General features: G+C 38.8%; 1 protein-coding gene across 1 annotated transcript in view; it reads left to right on the top strand.

The window, feature by feature from the left end:
• Positions 1-5840: 5840 nt before the first annotated feature.
• The window catches only part of LOC111601443, a 40601-nt gene continuing 20465 nt past the window's right edge, over positions 5841-25976 (top strand). The window contains exons 1-2 of the mRNA XM_030222792.1: positions 5841-6128; positions 24785-25527. Coding sequence (XP_030078652.1) covers positions 25284-25527 — 244 coding nt within the window. The 5' untranslated portion in view covers positions 5841-6128; positions 24785-25283. The remainder of the gene's footprint in view (positions 6129-24784; positions 25528-25976) is intronic.

Here is a 25976-nt window from a genome sequence, read left to right on the forward strand (position 1 = left end):
ACTTGTGCTGGTTCCCATCTACTTAAGGCAGGCCAAGTTTGTATGTTTGCATATGTAAATAAATATTCAATGACTTCTTGAGGCTATATTCCATGCACTTATCTGCTGCTTATCTTATTGTGAAATGCTTTTGATAACTGAATTGTTTCATTATGCGATTCTCATGCTTTGCTTACAAGTGTTTGTGGTTTAAATACATTTGAATTGATTTACGCGAACTAAGTTGAGATTCTTCATGATCTATCGAAAGTTAATTAATTAATCCTTGTAATTTTCTTCTTACATAAGTTGATTACCGGTCTAACTCTCTGTCGTCCGTGCTTCCCACAACTCTTGGCGCTTAACTTTCAGTTCCCTTAATATAATTGTAGATTTCCCTTTATCTTCGAGGAATCGTTGCCAATGTTCAGTTCTTACTTTTTTCATTGATTTACAATTTTGCTTTAATTTCTTTAACTTATATTGTCGCTTTTCATATTAATTTTATTATATTATTATTTAAAATATTTTATTGTTATTAATAATTTAATTTAAGACTACCTACCTACCTGAGAGGCATTGCTAACCAGTTGAACAAGTAAATATCACCATGATTATCGTCTTATATATTATCATCATTATCATTATATTTTTTTTTAATGGATGCATTTAATTTCACCAACAAGTTTTAGTTAATTTTCCTCTTGATATATTCATATTTTTATGAATAAATTTTGTTTTTATACGTAGAAGAGTCTCTCTATCAATATTCACTCGAGTAAAGTTGTATCAGAACATAGAATCGATTAAGCTACTTAAAAATTCCAAAAATTTTTGCTGCTCTTCAACAATGATACTTGTTTCAATGAGTTTGTTTTAGAGCTAGAGAAGTTTTAATCATAATAAAACAAAACAATATATTTTTAATATCAATGAAATGTTATTTATTAGATAGAAAACATACCGATATTAATATTTAAATATTTTATTTAATTTTTTATATTTTGGTCATCCAATTTTCACAATCATGAGCAGCATCGTTTTTGAAGACACATTGAACAATGACTTCGGCCGCCTATAAAGCGCACAAAACTGTGCATTTTTGGATGTAATGGTGTTTCTGCTTATTTACGTAACCATTTATCTAGAAATTAGCTACATCATTGTGTATGTCATGAAACGATAAGTCAGACGAACAGAACCATTATTTTGATAAGAACTTAAGCAATTTGCAGGCATTGTTCTGTTGTAAGTCCATTTACAGTGAAATGTGGAGGCTAACTCACCAAAAAAGAAGTCGGGATGCCCGACTAAGAGATACCCTGTTCCCAGTTGTATCTGCGTTTTCTAATATTTTCCATTATTTGTATCGAGTATTAAAATAAAACATGTAAAAACTGACTGTCGAATGACAGCAACATTCGAACCCACAATTTTTACGCAACGCGCATCAACTCTACCAACACCTCCACTCCTAATTAAAAAAAAATAAAACAATAAAAAATGTCTCAGCGCCGCGAGGATTGAACCCAGGGACTAATCGCTGACGCTGACTGCACTGCTTAAACAAACAGTTGCAAATTTGAAGTTAATTCAAGCACAATTCAATCGCAATTTCGATGCTTCGAATAGACAAGAATACACGCATTTGAATGGATGTGTGCACATGCATAGGAAAAATGCGTGCGCTGCTAACGTGCTTTTGCAAATTGGCCAAACGTTCTGTTTAATAACTTCTTTGTACTTAATGGATTTTAATGAAACTCTCAGCATATGATCTACATATTCTTGGTTGAGGTACAAACGCCTTCACATAATGGACCTTTTTTAATCTGAACTTAAATTTTAAGAATTTGGGGAAATTTGGAGCAGGTATTCAAAGTCCAATAAAAACCAAAATTGCTCAAAATATACATAAAACTAAATAGAAAATTTGGAGTCTCCAGCTCTTAAGACGTACGAGATATAATTTAATAACTGCATTTCTATAAGACTCGTTCTCACATACGGACAGGGCTCAATCGACTCGGCTTGTCTTCCTGATCAAGAATACATTTATATCGGGTCTGCCATGCCTCCTTCTGCCTGTTACATACATTTGCACCAAATCATTATACTCTGATTACCCACTTACAATGAGATCAGGGTATAGCAAGTATCGGATGTTAAATGGGCTTTCAAATCAAACAATGTTGTCAACTGAAAGTTGGGAAACTCAAAAAAAAAACCAACTTTTAAATTTAAATTAGTAGAGTCATGAACAGGATTTCCGTAATATATAATTTATAAGAAGTCGAGAATTATCTCAATGTTTGAAGCTGCGACTGGAATCTTGATCTAGTCTAATATATTTTGCAGCACTTATTTAAGGCTACACGAATCTCGAGTCGAGTTAAGATGGCTTATATTTTTAAATAACATAAGCATCGTAAGAATTTGAGTGTGCTCTTGCTCTATCAACAAAAAAAAAGCAACATTTATTGAATCTTTTTTCACCTTACTCGAGATACTTTTATAATGAAGTCTTTTTATGCTTAAGCCTTATATTTATTGTTTGCGATTCTGATTCGGCCATTAAATCGCCGCTAATTACCGGGCAAAGTTAAACAAAAATCAGCGAAAAGTCAGCTTTCAATATGGTGTGGCATATGCTCAGATAATTAATTAGTGCTCGCTCGAGTGATTGGTAAGAAACGACGACGGCATGGGCCCAAACAATTAGCCAAGCTTCGGGTCTGGCCCGGCACAATGGCAAGCAATGATGAAGCAGCCTGTGCAGCGTTTGCTTGATTTTCATTTGGTCAACTGGGCAGGCAGGCTGGCCGCCAGTTCACAACTTGCTGCTGCGCTCACATCAAGTGGGCGTGGTAGATTTACTTTATATACTAAAAACGTTTTTATTTGCTTTGCTGCCCTTTGCCTTTGCTTCAGTATTATTTCTGTTGTTGGCTGGCTGGTTGGCTGGCTGGCATACTTGTGCGCTTGTTTCTCGAAAAATAATGACTGCACATTAAGTATACGTCAAACATGGCACACGCACAAGTGCACACACACACACACAGTTAGAGCAAGCATGTCGCCCTAACATAAAGCAAGTAAAATGTCAACAAATGACAACAGAAATATGATGCAAATGGCTCATGTAAGTGGTTCTTGCCGCTAACATTTATAAAAAGGGACAACTGACAATGCAGCAACGACAACATAGAAACATTCACTGCTTATGGGAGTGGGTGTCGCCGCTGTCTGCTTATTTCGAGAAATAAAGCTTCAAAGTCTGCGCTTACAAATGCATATTTGTAAGTACAAGAAGTTGTGTTTTACTTAGAAATTTGTCATTTAACGCCGCTCCAATGTGCGCTGTGGAAATTAGCTGGCATGCAGGAATCGCGCATACGCCACCTTGGCCTCATTGGAGTGAGCGCAAGGGAGCTCGTGTTAAGAGCAATTTCCATGTCAACGAATGGGTTTGAGTCGGCTTGAAACTCCTTTACTCCAATGCCTCTCCCTCTCTCACCGCTCTCTACATGGCAATTAAAAGCACATTTAATATAAATTGTTTGCGCGCGTTGCGTTCCGCAATGCAAGGACACGCAAAACAAAGTCTGAAATGTTTCTCCAGCATTTAACATTCGTTGGCTTTAAGGACTACATGAATGACATTTTGCTAAGATTCGCTTAGCACCCGAGTAGTGTGTCCACAATTAAGGAGCTGAGCGTGTAGCAAAAATGCATAGGGCCCTCGTCTGGCCTGTTGCTAATCTACGTTATGTGCGTTAAATCAGCAGCCTTATCATCATTATTTGTACAAAATAATACTGGCTAAAGCACCACACACACAATTTGCCGATTTGTGGCTAGCAAAATGCCCCAAAGCCAGAGCCTGTCTGCCCGTCAGCTTGCCAGTCAGCTTGGTCAGTCAGTTCGTTCAGTCTGTTAGTCAGTTGGTCAGTTAGACCACACTTGACCGCATTGATATTCCATGCTTGATGCGCGCTGCTGTTGCGATTGGTCATTGATGCTGCTCTTTGCTGGCTGCTGCTGCTGCTGCTGGGCTACTAACGATGGATGTCCTTAAGCCAATATACACAGCCATACACCCACACCCACAGCCCCATCCATACACAAGCAAGCTGTGTGGACAGTGCTATACAAAAATATTTATCTATATGGCGATATATAGCGAGTCTCTGCCAAAAATGTTGCCGAAGCAACGGCGAAGCTTTGTTAACTTTTTACGTTTAATGAAATCAATTCACAAGTCACGTTGCTGCCGGACAATAAATACATCAGAGTCCATTTAATAAAATCATGATGTGCACTTTGCTATGATATACGAACACATACATACTCTATAAATACATACATACATATATATATATATATATATATATATATATATATATATATATATATATATGTATATATAAATAATATAATTTATATATATACGTATCGATTCTATATATTGCAAACAACTTTTTATCTCATTGGAATGCCGCATATGGCTTGGTCATATAGCAGAGGATGGCCTTCTCAACCAAAAAAAGGAAACTTTTCTCTCCTTGTGTGTTTGTGTTACTGCGTGTGTGGGCTTGTGTGGGTATTTACCGAGCTCTATATCAATATCAATTGCGCGATAAGTGCAGCGCCGCAAAACCTTAAATCAAAATCCGCATGAACAACTGCTTTGGCTCTGTGGCAATTTGTTGTGGCTTTTGGCTTTCATTTTCAGCTCATTATATACATAAATATCATTGTATATGTAGCCAGAGAATTTCGCAAACTCATTCTTATTTGGCAAGGGTGAGTTCCAAAGTATGTAGTATTAAATTCTGCGGCCTTAGGTAATTTGTTCGACATTTGACTTAAGTTCCGATAATCATTGCGAACATGTTTATCGCACTTGATGGCAGGGCCTATGCGAATATTTTGCTATAGATATTTATGATTTCTGAAAGTGTTTAAAGGATTAAGGCGCAATAAATGGAAGGCGGATTGATTGAAATCGCATTTGTGATGACGTCTGTCAAATGTACTCAAATGTGTGAATAAAAAGAATGTTTGATGCGTATTTTATTTATATAACACATATTTCTCTGTGTTATATAGCCCGAAAATAGTTTCAAAATATTACGAAAATAGTTTCAAAATATTAAGGCGAATTTTGCTTGACCTAAGACTCCAAATCAAATCTGACTTCACTTACTATAAGTTCCATATATCTTCCTTATAAATCAAATCTTACTTCACTTACTATAAGTTCCATATATCTTCCTGATTAATCAAATCTTACTTCACTTACTATAAGTTCATTATATCTTCCTGATAAATCAAACCTTACTTCACTTACTATAAGTTCCATATATCTTCCAGATAACTATTTTAGCTGTCATACATTCAGTCGCTGATAACGACTTTGGATGACAAATAGTGGGTTGAAAACTGTGCCCAGTATTTGCCTGTATTTCAGCGACTTAGCAATACGCCTGCGCAGTACACAACGTGCTGCTATTCGACTAGCTATTTGATAATATACTGGTATTGGTGTTATCAAATAAAGCAGACTGCCTACTGACGTAACTGTGCTACGCGCAGCTGTTGTTGCAGCTCTCTTTGGGCCATAGCCACAGCCACAGCCACAGTTAGGTTCGATTTGCAATTTTTCGAAATACTCTCTCTTAGTTGGACACGAATTGCAGGCTTCGTATCGCATTTCGTTGTTCAGATGCGGACGAGCGTATGCCAGACGAGGCGAATGTTGCTTCGGTCTCGGCGAAGCACGAAGCCATCTGAATGCGTGCAGCCTCCTCGCCTATCTAACGCGTGGCACGCAAATCAGTTGGTAGATGCGTGGCGAACGTTGAATTTAACGGTCGGTTTGGCAGTGAAAGTGGCAGAAACGTTGAAGTCTATTGTCTCAGAACAGCACAGAGAAGTGTCCAGTACGTTGTCATAAAAACATCATAATAAAGTCAAATAAAAAGTGAACTCGTATAACAAGTAATAACATTCGATAAAGTGCCGCTAACTAAAGAAGTGATTGAGTAAATTCGTTAAAAAAATATTAAAAACTTAAGAAAACAACAGAAGTTCATTTATCTACTAACAGGCAGTTGCCACGGAGTCTCATCGTCTTCAAGCAGCTGGTAAATATGCGCTTTAAGTTTTGTGCACTATAAAGTTGAATACATTATGGCCTTTTGGGGTAGTTTAAACATTTCGCACACATAGCGCTCGCATTAAATTATATATTTTGTGTTGTGGGTTATGCTACAACCGGCATACGCGTCGTATACGCAATCCGAGTTTGTTTGCGACTAAGTGGCTGACTGACTGACTGCGTGCCAGCTGGCGAGTTTATTTTATTGGTTTGTTGTTTGTTGGTTCGTTGCTTTGCCATTGCCTTGTTAGTTTATTTGTTTGTTTACCCTGCTTAAATGCTAAAAGCCAAAGCGCTACAAGTATACGTCTGAAGGCACAACAATTTTTATTAATTTGTATTATGCCTGAAATAGTTTAAGCGTCCAAGTCGGAACTTGGTCGTTGCCTGTTTCGTGTCCATTTGGCTTCATCAATTGCCAACTTTTGCTAAATGATTGTTGATTTTGTTTGATCTGTCTTGCGATGTTGTTGTTTACAGCTGTTGCCATGACTTTGCCAATGCTCTTGATGTTGTTTTTATTTCATTTTAGTGCTTTGCGAAAGTCAACATTCGTTAGCTAAAATTTTACTCACGTTCCATTCGACCGAGTTCTCAATTTCATGAGTTTTGGTGTTGTTCGGTTTTATTTGTTTAGCTGCTTAGTCCTCGCTGTCTACGTCACTTTTCCTCTCTGTCTATCGCTGTTCCCTTCTCTTTTTAATACCAACAGCAGTTCTAATACTCAGTTCCAATTCCATTTCTATTCCTGCTTCAACTCGCTCCTTATTTGTTTTTCTCAACTACATAGTGTTATTTACTTACTATACTTATGCACACATACCGCTTCCTATATGAGCACACTTAGATATATGTATATGTATATTTTGCGTCACTTGTGCATTGATATTTGTTGCTGCTGGTGTGTTGTGGCTCTGTCCTTAAGATTATTTATGTGGTGATTAGCTCTGCTGAATTATTGCACAAATTATCAAGTGTGCTATAAAATTTCACTGCTATTTATTTGCACAACTTTTAGCGTGGATCACGTACCACGCCAACAAGCCAACTTCAACCCCTCTCTCGCACCCCAACCCCCCAGCCATTGCGCATCCCACTCGCGCCTCATGAGTATCATTTGGCTTTGGGCTTAGTGCGTGTGAGTGTAACAAATGGCGCAAGTTTGATTTTAAGTTGTGAAGAATTGGGAAATAAAGTGAATAGTATTAATTATACGAGATATAACTTGGCTAAGATAGAGTGTTTATACGACTGATGATTTTTTTATATCAAAGCATTGCAAGTGATGTCTTTAATTAGCATTTGGCTTGCATGAGCAACTGGCCGATTGGACTAACAAGCTTAAATACTTACGGAGATTTATTATTCTTCTTCTTTTGTATCCGTTAAAATTAACCCTGAGTCATTTTATTTCCACATTTGTTCAAGAAATTTAGGGATTAAAGGTTCTGACTTATGTAATATAAATTATTATGTATAACTTATCCATATAATAATTTTTGAATAAATGTTTTTTAAATAAATATAACTATATTTTTTTATGTTTTGGGTTTTAATATGTGTATAATATATATATATATATATATATATATATATATATATATATATATATATATATATATATATATGTAAATATACATAAATATTATATTATTCATTTTGTTGTAGTTATTAATTTTGGGGAAAATTAATTTGAATTTGAAAATTATTTTTAATTTTCGCTTTGTTTCTGACTTAATTTTGTATTTTCCCTTAGAAAACAAAAGATGATGGTATATAGATTAAATTTCAATTTTAAATACAAATAAACTGAACAAAATAATAAAAAAGCATAAGTAAAAATCTATTAAAGTACCCATTAAATATTATACAGACAGTACTCTTTTGAAGTTTATCTATTAAGTTTATGATTATACAATTTAGTGGGAAATTGGAAACTAACTAAATTTTAATAGCCTTCCTTCTTCGAGTTTATTCAAGACATTCAATAGTGGTATGTTCACTTACTTTTGAAATTGTTAGAATTCATGTTTAATTTACTAAATATCGCTTGCAGAACTCAAGTTTGGTTGAGCTCAACTGGCTTGACAACTAATTGCCTGAGCTCTGAACATATTAATTACATTGAAATAAACACGAGTGAAGAGAAACAAACCTTGCCACAGACAGCATCAACAGCAATACCACTAGACAGTGCCAAAACAAAAGCAACTTAATTCAATACAACTAACGACTTGATGGCTACTTTAAGCTGCTTACAATAATGCTCACACACATAAATACACACACAGACGCATAGCCAATACCGAGCATGGGTTATAAATTTCAATGAATTTGCCACCAAAACAAAATCATTAACTTCGCTGCAAAACCAATGAATGTACATGAACAGCAAATTTCACTTTGTTGTGGCAGCAAACGGCGTGGGCCCTGAAGTGGCCAGAAGGCAAAGGGCCAGTGGGCCTGTGGGACAGTGGCACAGTGGAGCAGTGGGGCAGCGAGACAGTGCGGCATAGTGGGCGTTTTCAGCTCGATTTCGGTAGAACATTTTATTTAGACATTTAGGCATGGTCACAAATTGGTATGATATCACAGTGTAATGAAAGTTAAAGCCAAATTTAATGCTGGGATTAGCGATAACAGCGATGGGCATGAAGTTGACGTCTGGTGGCTCGTCCAGCCGTTTGCATATGCCAAATGCCTAATGATTTATGACTGCGACCAACCAGAAAGTTACTGGCAACCCCCTCCTTCGCACCACTCACAGAATGACTGCTGAAATGCGCTAAAAAAAGGCAGCAGCATGCCACAAGAGTCGGGTCAGTTTGTTGGGGAGAAAGGGTGTGCGTGGTTCCACAAAGTAAATTCAATTTTACGTTTCACAACTCAGCATGATTCCTATCAAAGTTGAGGCTGCCTTCGTAGCCGAGCCCACCCGTTGGCTGCCCACATCATACACCGCAACCTGATTACCTCGGTTCTGCCAGTGTCCCTCATGACACTGTGTGTATGTGTGTGCTGTATCTACTTAGGTCTAAGCGTTATTGTGGGCAGCCCAACAGCAAGCAAAATACAAAAATAACAAAATTGAAAAAATAATAAAAACAATCAGTGAAAAACTTGTTAAGCATCAAAGAGCACTTTCCCAATGCTCCACGAAAGTTAAGCTTACTTTTCGTGTATATAATTTAAATACCCTGTAACTGCACGAATGTGTACGAATTCAGAAGAAAATTTTTTCAGATATCGCAAGCCGAAGCAAATTCAAGAACAAATAACGCAAACCTAAGAGAAAATCTATACTATTTTCGGTCTCTCTTGTTTCCTGAAATTTAGATTGAAACTGCAAAGAAATGTGCATAGCATACTTTTAAGAGAAGACGTAAAATATGAATTGCTGTTATGTTGTAATCTCATTTACTTTGTTATCTGTGCTCTGCTCAAAGATCAATCGAAATTCGGAATTTATATACAATGTTATTGCCAACGGACCTTAGCTGCTTCAATCTACTTTTTATGTTATTTTTTGAAACTTTCAAGGGGGTATTGTGGCGCTGTTGTTTGAAAGGGAGTTTCGGACTTTCAACAAATTAGTTGCTAATAGCTTTCACTCAGAAAAGTTGATGCAACTTTAATGAGCGGCGCTTGTAAATTGTTGTTAATACGGGAAATTAATAAGTCAAGGGGCCGTCAGTTGGCAAAGTGAAAAGTTGAATCAATTGAGAAAGTTGCCAAGTTTTAGAGCGTAGTATTAAGTATGTAATAGCCAAAGAGCTTTTTAGCATTAGAGATGAGCTGTAAGCACAGTCAAGGCGAACTAACCGGCTCTGCTGGCTCTAAAGGCATCGATTGCAGTCGCGCTTTATTTCCACTCGAGCCAAGAGCAGTCGACTGTAAAAATATTGGCAAATGTCAGAAAAATCAAACACTGCTAGCATTTGACAAAAATCCTTATCATCCTTTGTGCACAAATTGACATTGCACTTGTAAGGCGATTGGCGAAACGTTCACAAGCAATTGAGAGCAGAGCGAGCGCCTCCCATCGCAGTGAGCATTTCAACTGGAAATCTGTGGCTTTGTTTTTTCTACCAATATTTTAGCACTCTGCAGCTCAATGCTGACTTATTATAGTTCACGGCATGCAGCAGCGCCTCCTGTCTGGGGTTATGCCTTTAGCTTGGCAGTTAGGCACGTCTTTTGCTCGAGTGACAAACAGCTCATGTTGCAGGCACAAAATTAAAATTCATAATGTTGATTTTAATGGAGTTAATGTTGAAATATTCATGCTGGCGGTTTAGATGCCGCACATCGCATAGATTAGCTGCCTCGAACGGAATCTTGGCATGGCAATTGCCTGGCTTCCAGCCTCACATTTTATTATGCGACACGCAAACACTTCGGATACCTTTAGAGATACCAGACCCCCCACGCAGAACTTTGACGTTATTAAATTATGCGGAGATTTGCGCATTTTTTCTCTTTTTTGGTCTCTTGACGTTTTAATGATGAGCCAGCATCAGAGCCGGGCCCTCAGCCCAATGTCTACTGACTGCTTGACTAGGCCAAAATTAAATTATTTTATTGCCGGAAATTCATTAAATCATGCTTTCACGCAACTTTCCTCACACATTTTCAGCATGCCCAAGTAGCACTGAAAATTGAAGCTCTCTCCGTACATCCGTCAATTTGGCGCCCTGTTGGGTTTGTTTACTGCTGATAGACGGCTACGGCTATGGCATTGATTGAACCAGAGGCTTTTTGGCTTTTATTAGTACGTGCCGTTGTGGCCATCTCAATGCTAAATGGTTGGTTGCTTTAAATATGGGCATTCGAACCCGAGAATTGGATATTTCTTTTTCAGCTGCGCTTTAAAGCGATAATCCTGGGCAGACAAAATACGCAGAAGCTAAGGCCGCCAGTCACAGACAGGACAGTTTTATTTATGATTTTGACATGGAGCGCCTTACAAGTGGGTGGCGAGCCAGAAGCTAAGCCTTCAAACCAAAACAATCATCAAATAGAATCATAAAAACAGTTAGCAGCGATAATAAATTTGAAACAGAAACATAAAAGCGCTTCCACGTGGCAGCCGAGCGCGACATAAAATACCATCGATTCGTTTACCTATATATATACATATATATATAAATACATATATATATATATATATATATATATATATATATATAAGACCCGTCGTAGCTATTTGCTAGGTGGCCGCCTCTGCAGCCAAATAATCCCTGCAAATCAGCAGTTTTGCTTTTGGGACATCCAAAAATGTCGAATAATAAATCTTGAAACAATAAAAAAATTTACATTTTTATTAAGGCAAAACAAGTTTCAGCAATGCAATCAATGTAATTTAATGCTTGCCCTCCAAGCGTACACCTTGCGTATACGTAATCTGACTGATGGTCCATCCATTTGTAATTGCATCGCATAAATGTACATTACATTCAATAAAGTCCGCGCCTGAACAGCTATAAGTACCATAAGTGCACGTTAATAAATCATTTCAATGCTAATAGATTTTATTTATCCATTTTATGTGCGTTATTTATAACTAATACGCTGCTGCTGTGGCCCGGAGTGGACAGCGGAAATGCAAAGATAAGCACTGTGTGTTTGGCAGATTCAGAAAAAATATGAAGACAAATCGATGGGCGGCAGTGGACACATTTTATGATCCTCTTACTACTTACTTACTAAATCCATGGGAAAAACTTTTTGCAGACTTTTGATTACCAATTCCATGTTGATCTGGCCAGACTGTCATATTTGCTCTATAATTTAATATTATGAATTGTGTTTCGTGCTTTATATGTTTGTAATTCCTTTAAATAATCCAATTAGATGCCCACCTTAATTGCATTTACATAATCAAAAATCTTGTTTGCTTCAATCTTTTTAATTAAATATCAAACATTAACTTCCCGCCTCTTGCCGCAGCAAGATAATTTTTGTAATTTATGTAATTTTCATTAGGTTACAAAGGCCAATTTTAACACCCACTCAGAAGACCCAGCCCAAGCATTATGAGATGTACAAATTGCGTTAATTTTTTACCATGCTTCATGAAAAAATGGCTCAACATTTAATATATATATTCTTTTTTCCATTGGCTCCCTTATGATTTCGGCAACAACAACGAAACATCAGCTTTAAGTACTTGACATCAAAATTTCAGCAACACGCTCAATGAAATCCTACTCCGGCAAGAACAAGAAGGAAAATATAAAGCATGACAAGGCAATGGCCAACTGAAAAATTAAACTTATGGCGCAACGCACGCGAAAATTTGTGCTCCACTGACCAACCAGGCCTGATTGTTGTTGCTGTTGTTGTTTCTCTTATTTTAGTTAGTATTTGCTGGTGCAGCAGTGGCCTCCACTGATGTTTATCATAACCACCTACAAGCAGAACAACATCAGTGGTGGCTGTAGAAGAGGCTTCGTGGCGAAAGCCACGGCAACAATATGGTTACGGCTGCCGCGCCCAGCCAAATAATTTGCTGCTAGGCGCAGCTAATGACCAGCTTGTGTAAGTGCGACGAAAACGACAACGAGAACGACAATGACGACGCCAGTGAAAAATCAGGACAGCAACTGGCAACCAGCAAGCAAGCAAGCCGATGCCCCCGCTCTAGCCACGTCCATAGCCAGCAACAACCACAACAACAATCACAAGTTTTGTTACAAGCAAAATGATGGGCATGAATTCATCATGGGAGGGCTCTAGCTGGCTGCCTGTCTCGTCCTACCCTCTGCCGTGTAGCTTTTGTGGAGCAAATTTAAAATAAAGTAACGACACAAAGTCGACTAAGAGAGAGCGACGGAGAGATGGAGAGAGGGACAAGGTTGCAGAGCGTTGGGGTTGGCAGATAGCTGGAGGAGCTGAGGCGGCATCGTTCGCTAATTTTATGCTCTTTTGTGATTTTTGTACTCGCCAGCTGGACACACCCCGTGGTCATGTTTAGTGCCAGCCTTAGACCCACTTCTCGTTCCGATTGTCCTGCTGTTGCTGCGCCCCACACAGGCAAATGCAAACTTTGCGCGCTTTTGTCATTAGCGTTGATGGCTCTGACGTGGGCTGAGGCATCCGGAGCGCTGCCTTTTTGTCCGCTTTTCATGTGTTGCGGTCGCCGTTTTGTTGTTGTGTTTTGGTTTGTGGCACCGCTAGCTTGGTTACTTTTAATGAGCGGGGCGGGGCGTGGGTGGGTGGTCTGTTGGGCGTGGCATTGCTACGTTTTGGGCACTCATTAAGTCGCGGCTATGCAGCTTTATTTTTGTTCACTTTCAACTTACTTTTAATGTAATGAAAGTGAATTATTTGCAAGAGAACCACATTTTATGTTCTTCTTTTTGGTTCTACTCTTTGATCCCCTTAACGCCTTATACTCTTAGTGTGGTATTAAAGCATTCTGACGGTTGTAGAAGCAGAACTTAATTCATGCTCGTTGGATATAATCTGAACTTAGCTGCAGTTAAGCTGCTTTGCTGCACTTCGACTATTTACTAAGTAGTTATATATTTGGCAAAGAATTAATTAACGTTTTTCGTTTTAAATAAAAATTTGAATACACATTTCATATAACTTTGTTAAAAACAGATGAAGTGAAGTGTGCATAGATAATTGGTTGCACATAACGAAAAGTATTTAAATATTATTTTCTTTTAAATTGCACTCAATTTAAATCATCTGAACAAATATTTTTGTAGCTCGGGGCATTACAGTACATTGCGAGAAACGTTTGAAGTCTCCTCTTAAATTGTTTGCAATGCAATTTATGCAAATTTTCGTGCAAGGTAAATGTAAATAAACAAATTGCAAAGCAGCTGCTTTTACTATTTCTATCTTTGTCTCTGCACGCGCTCTGCCTTTCTTTGCTTCGTTCTCGCTCTCGCTCTCGTGCTCGTGCTCGTGCTGCTGCCTGTTTGTTTGTTAAGCAAATTTTCTTTAATTAGTGCGCCAAAGTGTATGCAACAAGCACAGATGCTCTTCACAGCGAGGAGTTGGGGCTAACACTACACTGCTACAAGCTACAGCTAAGTGTGGAGCTACACTGAATAACACGCCCTGCCCTGTCTGCGCTGATGTATGTGTGAATGTAGCTGGTAATGTGGTTTTCAGCATAATTTCAATGGCAGCTGGCCCAGTTGAAACTTTTGCCTCGAGCCCACAGCAAAGCTAATGCCGCAGCAGTTACTAAGTACACATACACTTACACCGATGGCTATAAAACATTGTCGGCATTCGCGCAAAATTGAGCTAATATTATAGTTGCGGCAGACAAAGTCATGATACAATTATTGCCGCAGACCGCGGTCGTCAGTTGCTTTGCTAATTAGCATTTGAAGTGTGGCTAGAAATATTATTGCCCCACAGCAACCAAAGATGTTACGATGATTTTAAGACAAGCTACTTAAACGGCCATAAAATCTGCATCAATTGGTCGGCTCGTAAAACTAGACTCGACCAATGCATAAAACTCCAAAAATTTGTCGCCCGAAACTGCTGACAGTTTGCCAACTGGGCTTGGTCAAGTATTTTGCAAAACAATACGCGCTTTTAACAGCTTCTATTTTCGACTGGTTGTAAAAGTTTTCTTCAACTCCATGTTGTTCTTTTGCCTACACTTTTTTCCCTCGCAACTTTATTGGCAACCTTCGCAGCACTTGAAAATACAAGAAATAAAAATATAGAACAGAGCAACTGATAGTTAAGTATGCTTAACGGGCAGATACCCTACACATGTATGCTAAATAGATTTGTAAATATTATTATTATTATAAGATATGCAGAGCTATAGCAACTTGAGCTTAAGATATCATAATTATTTGTACTGGCTTTACCTCTATGAATAGGCAATGGTATAAGCTTGCTTGGATATTATCAATTATAAAATTTCAGCTTAGGCATAGTAAGACAATCCTTTCGTCTAACTTTTATACAATCGCAGGGTATTAACGCAAAAAAGACAAAATAGTTTGCAAGTTTATTAAAAGTTGCGGCAAGTTGTGGTCTGAGCGTACTCCAGCATGACTCCTATATATTATATATATAAATATATGTATATTTATATCTTATTCATACATACAGCAAGTGGAGGAAGTACACGCTGACAGGCACCGACTGACAAATGCCAACGCTAACTCACTCAACTCCACGCAACATGAAATAAAATTGAAGAAAGAAAAAGAAGAGAAAAAGCTGAGGAAAAAGACTTTAAATTTTGTTTTGCGACTTCTTTTGTTTTTCTTTTCGTTTTTATTTCGTTTTATTTTTTGTTTTTTGCTGTCGGCAGCATCTTTGAGCGGTTTTTTATTATTATTGTCTTTGACCTGGGGCAAGGAGATGCTGCCGCCGCCTCCTTTATTTATGCGTAAAGTTTTTGCCCTTTTGTTGTGCATTTCGGTATTGTGTTTTCTTATTTTGCATTTTAAGGTCAGTGGGTTATACACAAACACTTTTGCATATATGTGGCGCCTAGGCTAGTTGCGATAAGCAATTACAATACGACGTGAACTACAAGTTAACTTAAGCAGCTTCAGAACTTTCCTACTTAAGTAAGTCGCTCGATTAACTGCTTTTCATGAGCAATTCAATCAAGGAGTAGACACAGCTCTCGTTTATTTAATTCCGGCTGGCACAAGCCATATGCTTGCTAGTCCGCCTGTAGACGAACTTGTGAAAAGGTCAACGGGCACACAGGCCTCGCTTGTGCTTCACTTAACATAAACACAGCCGGCGATTATTTATACTTCCTGTAGAGCTCAAGCACACACCTTAGCAAACAGAAGGAGAGCTGTATTCAAGCACTCCAAGACGAGCTGGCATTGCCGCTGACGATGATAATGATGATGATGATGACGACGATGATGATGATTTGATTTTGCTGTCGGTGTCCCTGATGCTGCCCATGTTTGCTTGGGCGTTCGTAGAACGATTCTGATTGAACACAACAATTTTTAAATTGCCAAACACATAGGCACACATACACACTCATGCACATGTATATATATATTAATACATACTTACATGCACCAAGAGTCACACGTACATATTACGTGCCTTGCGACATTGCTGCTGAAACGAGCAAGTAAAAATTTAAACAGTTCTGTGTCCCGGCGCCGACTCAATCAATTGACAGAATTTCGCATGTGTTGCTCTCTCTCTCTCTCCCTCCCTCTCTCTCTCTCTCTCACATACACTCAGCTTGTCTCTCTTTCTGTTTGTGTGTATGTGTGCATTGGAGAGTGTCTCACATTTCTGGCACATTGCCGTTAAATGATTTTAGCAAAAATCGAGCGGACATGACACACTGAAGTGGCTCCATTGCCTTCCTCCCGGCTTCTTACATCTGGTCGGTTTGTGAAGCTTCCCCTTGGCACGTGATTGCTCAGCTCTTGGTCGTGCCTATCCGTTGGCCGTGTACGAGTGGCTTGTCGAGTACGACTCTCAAGTAATTTCCATTAAGTAAGTGTTTTGGCCCTTTAACTTAACTTCAAATGCATTGGCATTGCCATTGACAGTGATTGCATTAGGCCTCTCTTAAAGCCGCTTACGCATCAGAGTCACAACTACTGCTTGGCTTAAAGACTTCTCTGATTTTGCTTTAGCAGTTGATTATTTCTTTTCTAGATCTTGTTGTTGTTCGTGTTACTCTTGTTTTTGCCGCCATGCTACCTGAGCTAAAAATTATACAAACAACAGCTGGGCTTGACATGCCATCTGGCTGCCATCAGCATAATAACGTAAATGGAGGCATTGTCAACACGACGCGAGTTCGCATCGCAGCCACCAAGATTTTTCATTTTCAAAACGCCATTTCCGACAATTTCCAGGAAACATAACATCCGCCCAAAGGAAGCTTTTGGCTTTCTGCTTTGCTTCGGGTTCTGGGATTTGACAACGTCGGCGATGCTAATGGAGCCATTGTAGTGCGGGGCTTCGTATGTCTACATAGGTATGTGATGTGCGGCTTTCTGATCATTAGGCACGTCGTGAAAACATGGTTTAAGGGTGTTTGAGTCTACAACTCCAAAAGCTAATTTACCTGAATAATATTGTATTTTTTAATATTTCCAAAAAGCTTCACTGTAATCAATTAATCAATTGGAATTATATTAAACGGTGTGGTATGGGTATTGAACTAGTTTTACGGAGAGAGAGAGAGAACATTATTTATATAAATATATATATATATATATATATATATATATATATATATATATATATATATATATATATATATATATATATATATAAATAATTAAATATTTCAGTAAATTAAATAATTCAGTAAAATTAGTATATAAAATTATATTAATATATTAGATCATTTTATGTACAGCTTTTGTAAGTAAAGTAACTGATCAATCAGGCCATTCATAGCTCTTCTTAACTAAGGTAACTGCATGATTAGGCCACCGAAAGCTTTGCAACGGCAAAGTCAGATGATTTTTGAGATTTTTCGCTGTCAGTGGCAATGCTTAGAAAACCTACTACTTTTTGTATAGCTACCTTAGGTTAAGTCTTAAGTCTCTATACAAAGAAAGAAAATATTAAGCAACAAAATAAAATTGTAAGATATATCAATGTATCGATCTCGATCATTACAAAAACTAGACAAAGATTCTGAAAATGCAGCATGACACGAAAAGGGTCAGAGTTGGGAGCTTTCTGCAGTCTTCTTCTCCTTCTACTTCCTCTTGAAAAATAATAATTCTGTAGGATATTAATAGTGAAAACGCAATAATAAAGCTTTAAAGCGCGTTGCAAGCGCAAATTTACAATTTACACTGCAATGGGAGTTGGTCTGAATAAGTTGCATCAAAGTGCGCAACATTGTGAGCTACTTATAGAAACGGGGCCAATTTACAACCGTAAACAAAGTTGTAACCATAGAAAAAAAGGTGTGCGACTATTTGCATAAGTTTTACAGTTATATTACTTTTAAATAATTTATAAGCTCCACAAATATTCTGAGTTATATTTACAAAGTGCTCGAAAGGAAACTCTTTGAGAGGCAGCTTAATTTTCATTCGGTTTTGTGCATTTTTTTTTACTTAACAAGCAGTGTGAAATTGGTTAAAAAGACTCAGACTTTTTTAAAGATATTTGTAGCAAAGAGAGCTACCTGCCCTTTGTGCAATGATATTTGAAAGCTGAGTATAACAAGTTCAGCTATAGCTAATTGTTCTTCTATTTGATTTACAAATGATTGTATTTTCATATTTCAGTTTGCGAACTTAAGGAATTTGATCTTCATAAATCATAAGATTAATTAATTAATCAATGCTACTAATCGTTGCCTTATAGCGAGAATTGTAGTGGAAAAGTGAAGGACATCTGTTAGTCGACTAGAAAGTTCATATTCCTCGTAAGAACGGCTCACCTCTTAGTTTCTTTGGACCACTGATTGTTCGGCTTCGCCTCGGCGTGATGCCGCCTGATTGCTGTTTTGTTGAGCATGAAGTGGCTTGCTTTACGCTTTTTCTCCATTTGCTTCTCTTCCACCTCAGACTCGACCGCAAGCTGCAATTTGCAGACGGCCGTAGTTCATTGCTTATTGGGTCAAGCATCTGGGTATAGGAGTGTAACAAACGACAACAATTGTTTCAGGCGCCTGCCAAACCCTTTGCTGGAAGCAAGACAAACAACGATACATTTTCAGCATTCACTTTGTGTGAGCAGATTCAGGGCTTTAGTTCTATGGTGATTCCAATTTCGGGCCAGCAAGTGCAAGCCTGTGGCCAAAAATCAAGTTCAGTTTTGTGCAGTCTGCTGTGAGTGCATACCAACTGATAGGCTGACTGACTGGCTGGTTGGCTGCATTGTTTGCCTGAATTGAATGAGAACTAGGACGTGCTGAGAAGAAGTTGATATGCTTGGCTACCAGGCAAAGGGTTAGGTAAGCCAGCAAGGCGGGATGACGACACTTCTTTGCTTGTACTGAATTTTTGGCCAACAAGCGATGACCTTGCCTCGCTTTCAGTCTTACGCATTGTTGTTGCTTTTTTGCCTCAACTGGGTAAATTTGCTCTTATATTACTTGAAGCTACACACGTTGCGGCCCTTATTGTTATTATGTGGCATACACATTGTTGCAGCAGCGCCTGCTGTGTCTTACACTTCCGCTAACGCAGCTGCTGACACGCCCGCGTTTGCCACCCCATCTCGCGCCGCAAGCCGCTCGGCCCGGCCTTTTGATGAATCACTTTTTGGGGTCAGCTTCATGTTGTATTTTGTTCGTCGGCTCTGCTGTTGTTTTCCTACGCAGCGAGGTTCACTTTGGTTCTTGTCTTGTCATTGTTTGTTTAATTTTGTACGCGCCGGATACCCCAGCGTGCTTTGCCATTGTCCTGCTGTCAACAAAATGCCAGCAGCATTCGTAGCTGTAAAGCACTTGGCCAAACGCTGGGGCCGGCCGCCTTTGCCAGCAGTATGGGGGCGTGCCAGAACTTTCTTTATGATTATGCCGCTGACAACAAAAGAAATTAAATTGCCAACACTGAAATTGAATTGTATCTCTCCTTTGGACCCTCCCTCACTTAAAAATTGTCAAGCGACAAGCCAGACGTTGCCAAAACACAAGAAGACGAAGAAGAAGAGGCAGAGGAGGAAATAGAAGCAAGCAGCACAAAAACTGTCCGAATTGTGACGATATTTTCAATGGTTATTGCAGCAATTTATTGGGGCATTGATTTTGCCATCGGCCTGTCGGTCCACAAGGCTAGGAAGTAAACAATTTATTAAAAAGCGCGTACCGGAGCCATAAAAAGGTCAATGATTATTATGTTTCGAACGCAAATTTGCGACGCCCACCCACCCACGGCCAATGTCCCAAGTAAATATTGAACGCAGACGAGCCACATTTCTCTAGCGCAGACGTTCAAAAAATTTGTTTGGATTTCGCTAAGATTCTTCTTTTTTTGAAGTGGTTGCCTTTTGCTTCATTCCGCTGCGAATGGCTTCCATGTTTTTTGGCGTCGTTTTTGTGGCGCTTCTTTCGAATTTATCGTCAATTCGAGACAGGGAAGAAAGCAGAAAAGCGTAGGCCTGGCCTAGTAGAAAAAATAGAATTCAATTTCATTTTACATGAAACTATTTGCGTTGTTTAAGTAATAATAAAATTTTTATTTGGTTTATAATAAATCAGACTAAAATTCTATTTAAAGTTGCCTCTGAAGCCACAATTCAATTTAAATAGAGTTTGTATTTTCCATTTCGACATGTGATAAATGTATTTTAAATTGCACAAGTTATTTTTTTATATTTTTTAGCAACTGCGCATAATAAAAAGTAGCAACACATTAATGTACATATTATTATATGTGTGCAGTTGTGGACATATTTATGTAATTATTAGCTCACGCTTTCCAGTCACCTATATACAAGCGAAAATAAATAGTTTCATGCACTGCAAACACAACAAAATATATATTTTTTTAAATTGTTTACACTGGTTATACGATCTGCGTGCGACTGCAAACAAGGCAAACATTTGTGCATTTCACCACTTGCTGCAGGCAATCGGTGGCTGCTTGCCTTGTGTTGCATGCTTCCATCAGCTGCCGATTCATAGAATATGAATATGTGTATGTAAGGCTAGGTGGATGTATGGATGTGTGTGCCACGCACAAAGCTGCATTATGCTTGCCGCATGATTTATCATTTGCGATACATGCCGCTTGTGCGGCTTAGAACATTAATTAGTGCATATAATTAATGCTCGCCGCTAATCAAAAGACCCATTTGAGTTTACACTTGACTTCATGTCAGAGCGTTTAGAGCGAATCGCAAGAATTGCTTTGGTATTTTGTGAGCAACAATGGATCAGCTGGGGGAAGGGCAACTGTAGCGGCCTTGTTTCATTATCTGTTATCAAGGATTAGGTGTATTTGGCAACGGCATGTGGGCCAACATCTGAAATGGCAAAATTTTGCGACAAATTCCAATGAATAAACAAGATGCCAGTCTCATTAATATGTGCATTTCAAAAAGTGCCCAAGCAGAATACAATCGAGCAAAACACACCGAACAGAAAGAACTGAAAAACACTTTTCAATTTTGGTAAAGCAACAATGTAAATTTGATGAAATGCAGTCGAGCGTAAGAATCCAGGCAACCAATGCTAGCTCCCATGTTGACTAGGCAATACCCTACTGTGGGTGTAATTAGAAAAACTGATTGCTATTCTAGTTTTTCGATTACTGCCAAAATAACTTTAAGGTTTTCAATATCTATACATAAATATTGGCCTATAGACAGCTGTAACTAGCAACAATAAGGAGAAATCTTTAGTTAATATGTACATGTTATAAGACATCGAAGAATCCACAATGGAGACGAATGTTTTTAATATTTTTTAAGAGAAGTTCTAGCTGGCTTAGCTGTTACTATTTGTTAGTTTACATCGAATATGTGATTTCCATAAATAAATATTGTCTTAGAAAATATATACATTTAGGTGTTGGTAATAAATTCTTCTTGGTATGTACAGAGTAAAGTAAAATCGATTGAATACCTCAGTCGAACGAAAACAAGGTGTAATTGCCTTTGGAGTAGGCCAAACCAAGCCTCATACATTGTCACAAAGAGCTGAAGTTTTGATACAGCTAGAGAGAGACACAATTGACAGGCAACTAGACAAACTGGCAAGCCGACCGACCGACCGACCGATCGACCGACTTGTTACCGGAAATTGTCAGCAACAGCCTTGAAGGGTGGCGATGCGTATGTGTACGTGTGCTTGTGTGCATGCAGGAGAGAAATATTATCTTGTACTTGCCCATGTCAAAGACAATTTGCATCTCAGGGTATGACAATGGGCGATGTTTATTCAATAGCAGACGACGTGGCTCTCTGTGGGGCGTTGTCATTGCATGCTCCCAGCTACCGATTGTGTGACACAACAAAGAATTAAGGTGCTGGCATATGTGTCCCCGATTCAGTATTTTAATGAAGCAACAATCTGCGCAACTGACGTCCTTGTTGTGCGTTTCTAATTGATGGTTCTGGCCATGTGAGTAGTTTTTCAAATAAATGCAATCAAGAAAATATCAAATTTCTATGCCATTTATTTGATAAAAGGCTTAAAGTAATGCAATCAGAATTGCATTCAGCTTTCTGATAATTAACTGCCTTGGATATATAAGTGGTCCAGTCATAATGCCACTGAGCAAGAGACTTGATACTCGGCTGAATGTGTCAGTGTTCTTTTTGTCAAGACTTCAATCATAATAATTGACACCTTCATATGTGCAGTTGGATTATATATTATACTGTATTAGATATTAGTGTCATTGATGGGTTTCACATATATATTTTGCTCTCTTGTTGGCAATAAATTAGGCTAAAATTAGTTCTTATCATAATGCACAGCATAGCACAGGAGTCAATAGGTAAAAATGCAAATCCAATACTAATAACACCCTATCATATTATGTATATTTCTTATCTTATATTTATTCATTTCCACAATTGCTTTTAATTAAAAGAAAATGTGTTGTCCCTGAGATTCTCTAAAAATATCCCTACTGAAATGCACCCGAAAAACTTATTCTTCTCATTTTTAACATGAATTTAAATACTCGAAAACTTGAGCTAATTTTAGATGCAGTGTCAACACTTCAAAATAAGAAATATATATAATATGTAAATAGTAAAAGTTTGATGCTTGGTTTTAAGATTTCATTAAATTCGATTAGTTTCCGATGCGATTCCAATGAAGCTTCAATTGTTTTCAAATAATAACCTTTCAAAATTAACCTTTGTTGAAAATTATAAAAAGAAGTAAATACACATTAAACATACAGTGGCCTTATACAATTTGGCCTTGAGAGCGGAAACACATAACAAAGTTGTAATTAAAGATCCCAACAGACGACACATTATATATGCGAAGAGGGGAGCCACGGGTGGCTCGGTGCCTGCGAGAGACAGGCATATGCCACTCCCTCCATTTAATTGTGTGTTTTCACGCATTTTTATGTGTTTCAATTTTCATTGAAGCACTAAAATTTGTCGTTCACAGCGGCGTCGTCAATGTCAGCGGCATGACGTGCTCACGGAACAGGGAGCAACTCCCCCTGGCTGGCGTCTTCTTATGGCTGCCTCCTGGCTAAATAATAACATAATAACAACAGCAGCGAACACAACGACCAACGACAGTTGAGCGGGCTAATAAACACTTTTATAAAATTCTCAAATCGCACGTGTTGCTCTTGTCAAGGGGTTCCGTGTTGCCCAATAAAATAGCTAAGTGCATGGGCATGTTCTGCCATATATGGTACATATACGGTCCACATCTGTGTGTGTATGGGTTATACATATATATAAATATGTATAAGGTTATTTATATTTTGGTTTTTATCTGTTTATACCGTGTATTAAGGTGTGCAGGCGACCATAAAGGCCGAGCGAAGCAACTGCAGCAGTCGATAAGCTGCTAGAGTCAGCGCCAGTGCCAGTGCCAGTGGCAGTGCCCCTGCCATTGCCATTGGCCACATTCATTGCCACAACGGGTGCAGTGTGTGGGCTACATAAAGATGGCTATTGGACATGGCCACCAAGACGGTGGTTGTAGCAGCTGAGCGCTGGTAGCCAATGAGCGTTATGAATGCTTGGCAGAATGTTTTCTCCCAATTGAAGTCAGTGCACTTGAGAAGCAGTAGCATTGGCACGAGCAGCGGTGCACTAAAGTGGCATTTTATTAATGATGTGCTACCTCCAGCAGCGCCCGCACCACAACCACAGCACATTAAAGGCACTTGTGCGGCGGCAATTATGTTTTCTGATGTGAGGCAAGCACAAAGGCATGCATTGAGCGAAGGGAAACAAAGGCTGCAAATTTCTGGCTTGAATGCATGTCAATCTGAGGGCAGCTGAGTAATTGAAACTTAAATAAACAAACTGCCATAGAGTGTGCAACAGCAGTGTGTTGCTTATGCCAGCATCCACATTGAGTGGCAGCTAAAATTGCGCTTGATGCGCAGAATGGAAGGCGGTATGTGTATGAGCCTGAAAGGCGTCGCACACTTATCCTTGCAGCAGCTGGGGCTCAAGTGCCGTGCAGCCACTTGTGCACAGTCTCATTATTATAAACAAAAACAAAAAATTTGCTGGTGCTTAAAGAGACGCATGTTACGGCTGTTGTTGGCATTGCGCAAATTCAAGCGAATCTCGTTCATTATTTGTTAGCTTGGTTTTTTTGTTTTTGATGTTGCAACATTATATTTATGATCGCTTGTCATGTTTGCTTAGCGCTGTTTCCTGTCTGCTGCTCGAGCCACAGCCTCAGCCGCTGTCGTCGGGTTGCTTAGCAACATGCCTAGCAACAATGCTCAGCAGCATTGTTGCTATGTCTGGCAACATTTCCAGTTCTTTTTTTGGAATCGCTCTGCCCGCCTACGTCACACCATTATTTCGGGGTGTGTTTCGGAGCTGTGCGCTCGGAGCAGAGGCGACAACAAACAGCTTTCAGTCGTTTGTCAACTTGTCCTAGGCACGCTTCAGACCGGCAAATTGCGTGTGCACCCGTCGCATTTGTTCTCGCTCGCTGGCCATCAAATTGGTTTTATGCCTATCACAATATCAACAACAATAGCTAAACAACAGTGTTTATTCTTGCACTTGCAGCGCACTTCCGGCAACAACAGCTGGATGCACACCAACAATTAGCTGAAAGCCAACACGAGAGCAAATATTGTTGCCGCATTAAATTCAATTCCGTGGATTATAATCAGTGTAAAGTGAAGGACTGTGGCCAAATGGACGCCGCCCAAACAAACGAAAAACAATTAAAAGCCGGAAATTAAGTTGTAAACTGAAAGCGAACGAGCAACAAAAAATGTGAAAATCCGAAAAGTGCAAATCAAAAGCGAATTTCAGTGCAGCCCAACGACGCTCGGATCGAGAGTCAAACACAAATTTTGAAATTTTCTGGCCGCTTATTAGGGGCCAACAACTCGAGTGGCGGCAGCCGCTGTGGCTGATGAGCGTACCCGCCGAACATTCAAAGCGATTTGTTCCCACAGCGCGCATTAATAATTCGCATATTCCCCAATCGCTAACTGTAAACAGTCTCTGTGCCCCGGCCGACAAGCGGCGCAGCGTGTGAAGTTGAAGTGTTTATTGAATGAGCCGCAAATGTTGCCTGTCTGCGAGTGAAAGATACTGCCCGACCCCGATCATGTTGCTGCGCCAAATGCCCAACGGCCTGTCAGCCACTGCACGCAAAATGACAGAGCGGCCCGCAGACGCAATCATAGGACACGGAATTAGACAGTCGCGAAAGCGACGTCAGAGCGGATGGACCGCCCAGGCTAGAAACGGTTTGATCTGGCATGCAATTGTCTTGATCCTCACTCTCTCGACCATGGGTAAGTTGACACATTGTTTAATCTACTGTTACTTCTTATAGATAAATATTTATAGATTTTCCTGCCAGAGTTGAGAATGAAAAATAAAATTCAGCTAAGAATAGGCTTTTATATATATATATATATATATTATATATATGTATACAAATATAGGAAAATAATAATATATATAATATATAATATATATAATATTATACCCAGAATGACCATTTTGAATGAGAGTAAATATTTAACTAAAATCTCTTTACAATCTCTTATCGATTACAAACTAAACTGGCTGAAGTCTGTTTATTTAAATGATATTTTATTTTTATTTTTATTGTGTGGTAGAACTTGTGGCAATCTAGAAATACAAATCGTTGTGATGGCTGTGAGCAAGAGAGAAGTCGCATTCATTCAGCATAAATTGTTTTCTGTTTTCAAATTGCTCAAGTTGCATGGACAACTCA

Source organism: Drosophila hydei, unplaced genomic scaffold (genome assembly GCF_003285905.1).
Source record: "Drosophila hydei strain 15085-1641.00,03,60 unplaced genomic scaffold, DhydRS2 tig00000063-arrow-pilon, whole genome shotgun sequence".
Taxonomy (NCBI): domain Eukaryota; kingdom Metazoa; phylum Arthropoda; class Insecta; order Diptera; family Drosophilidae; genus Drosophila; species Drosophila hydei.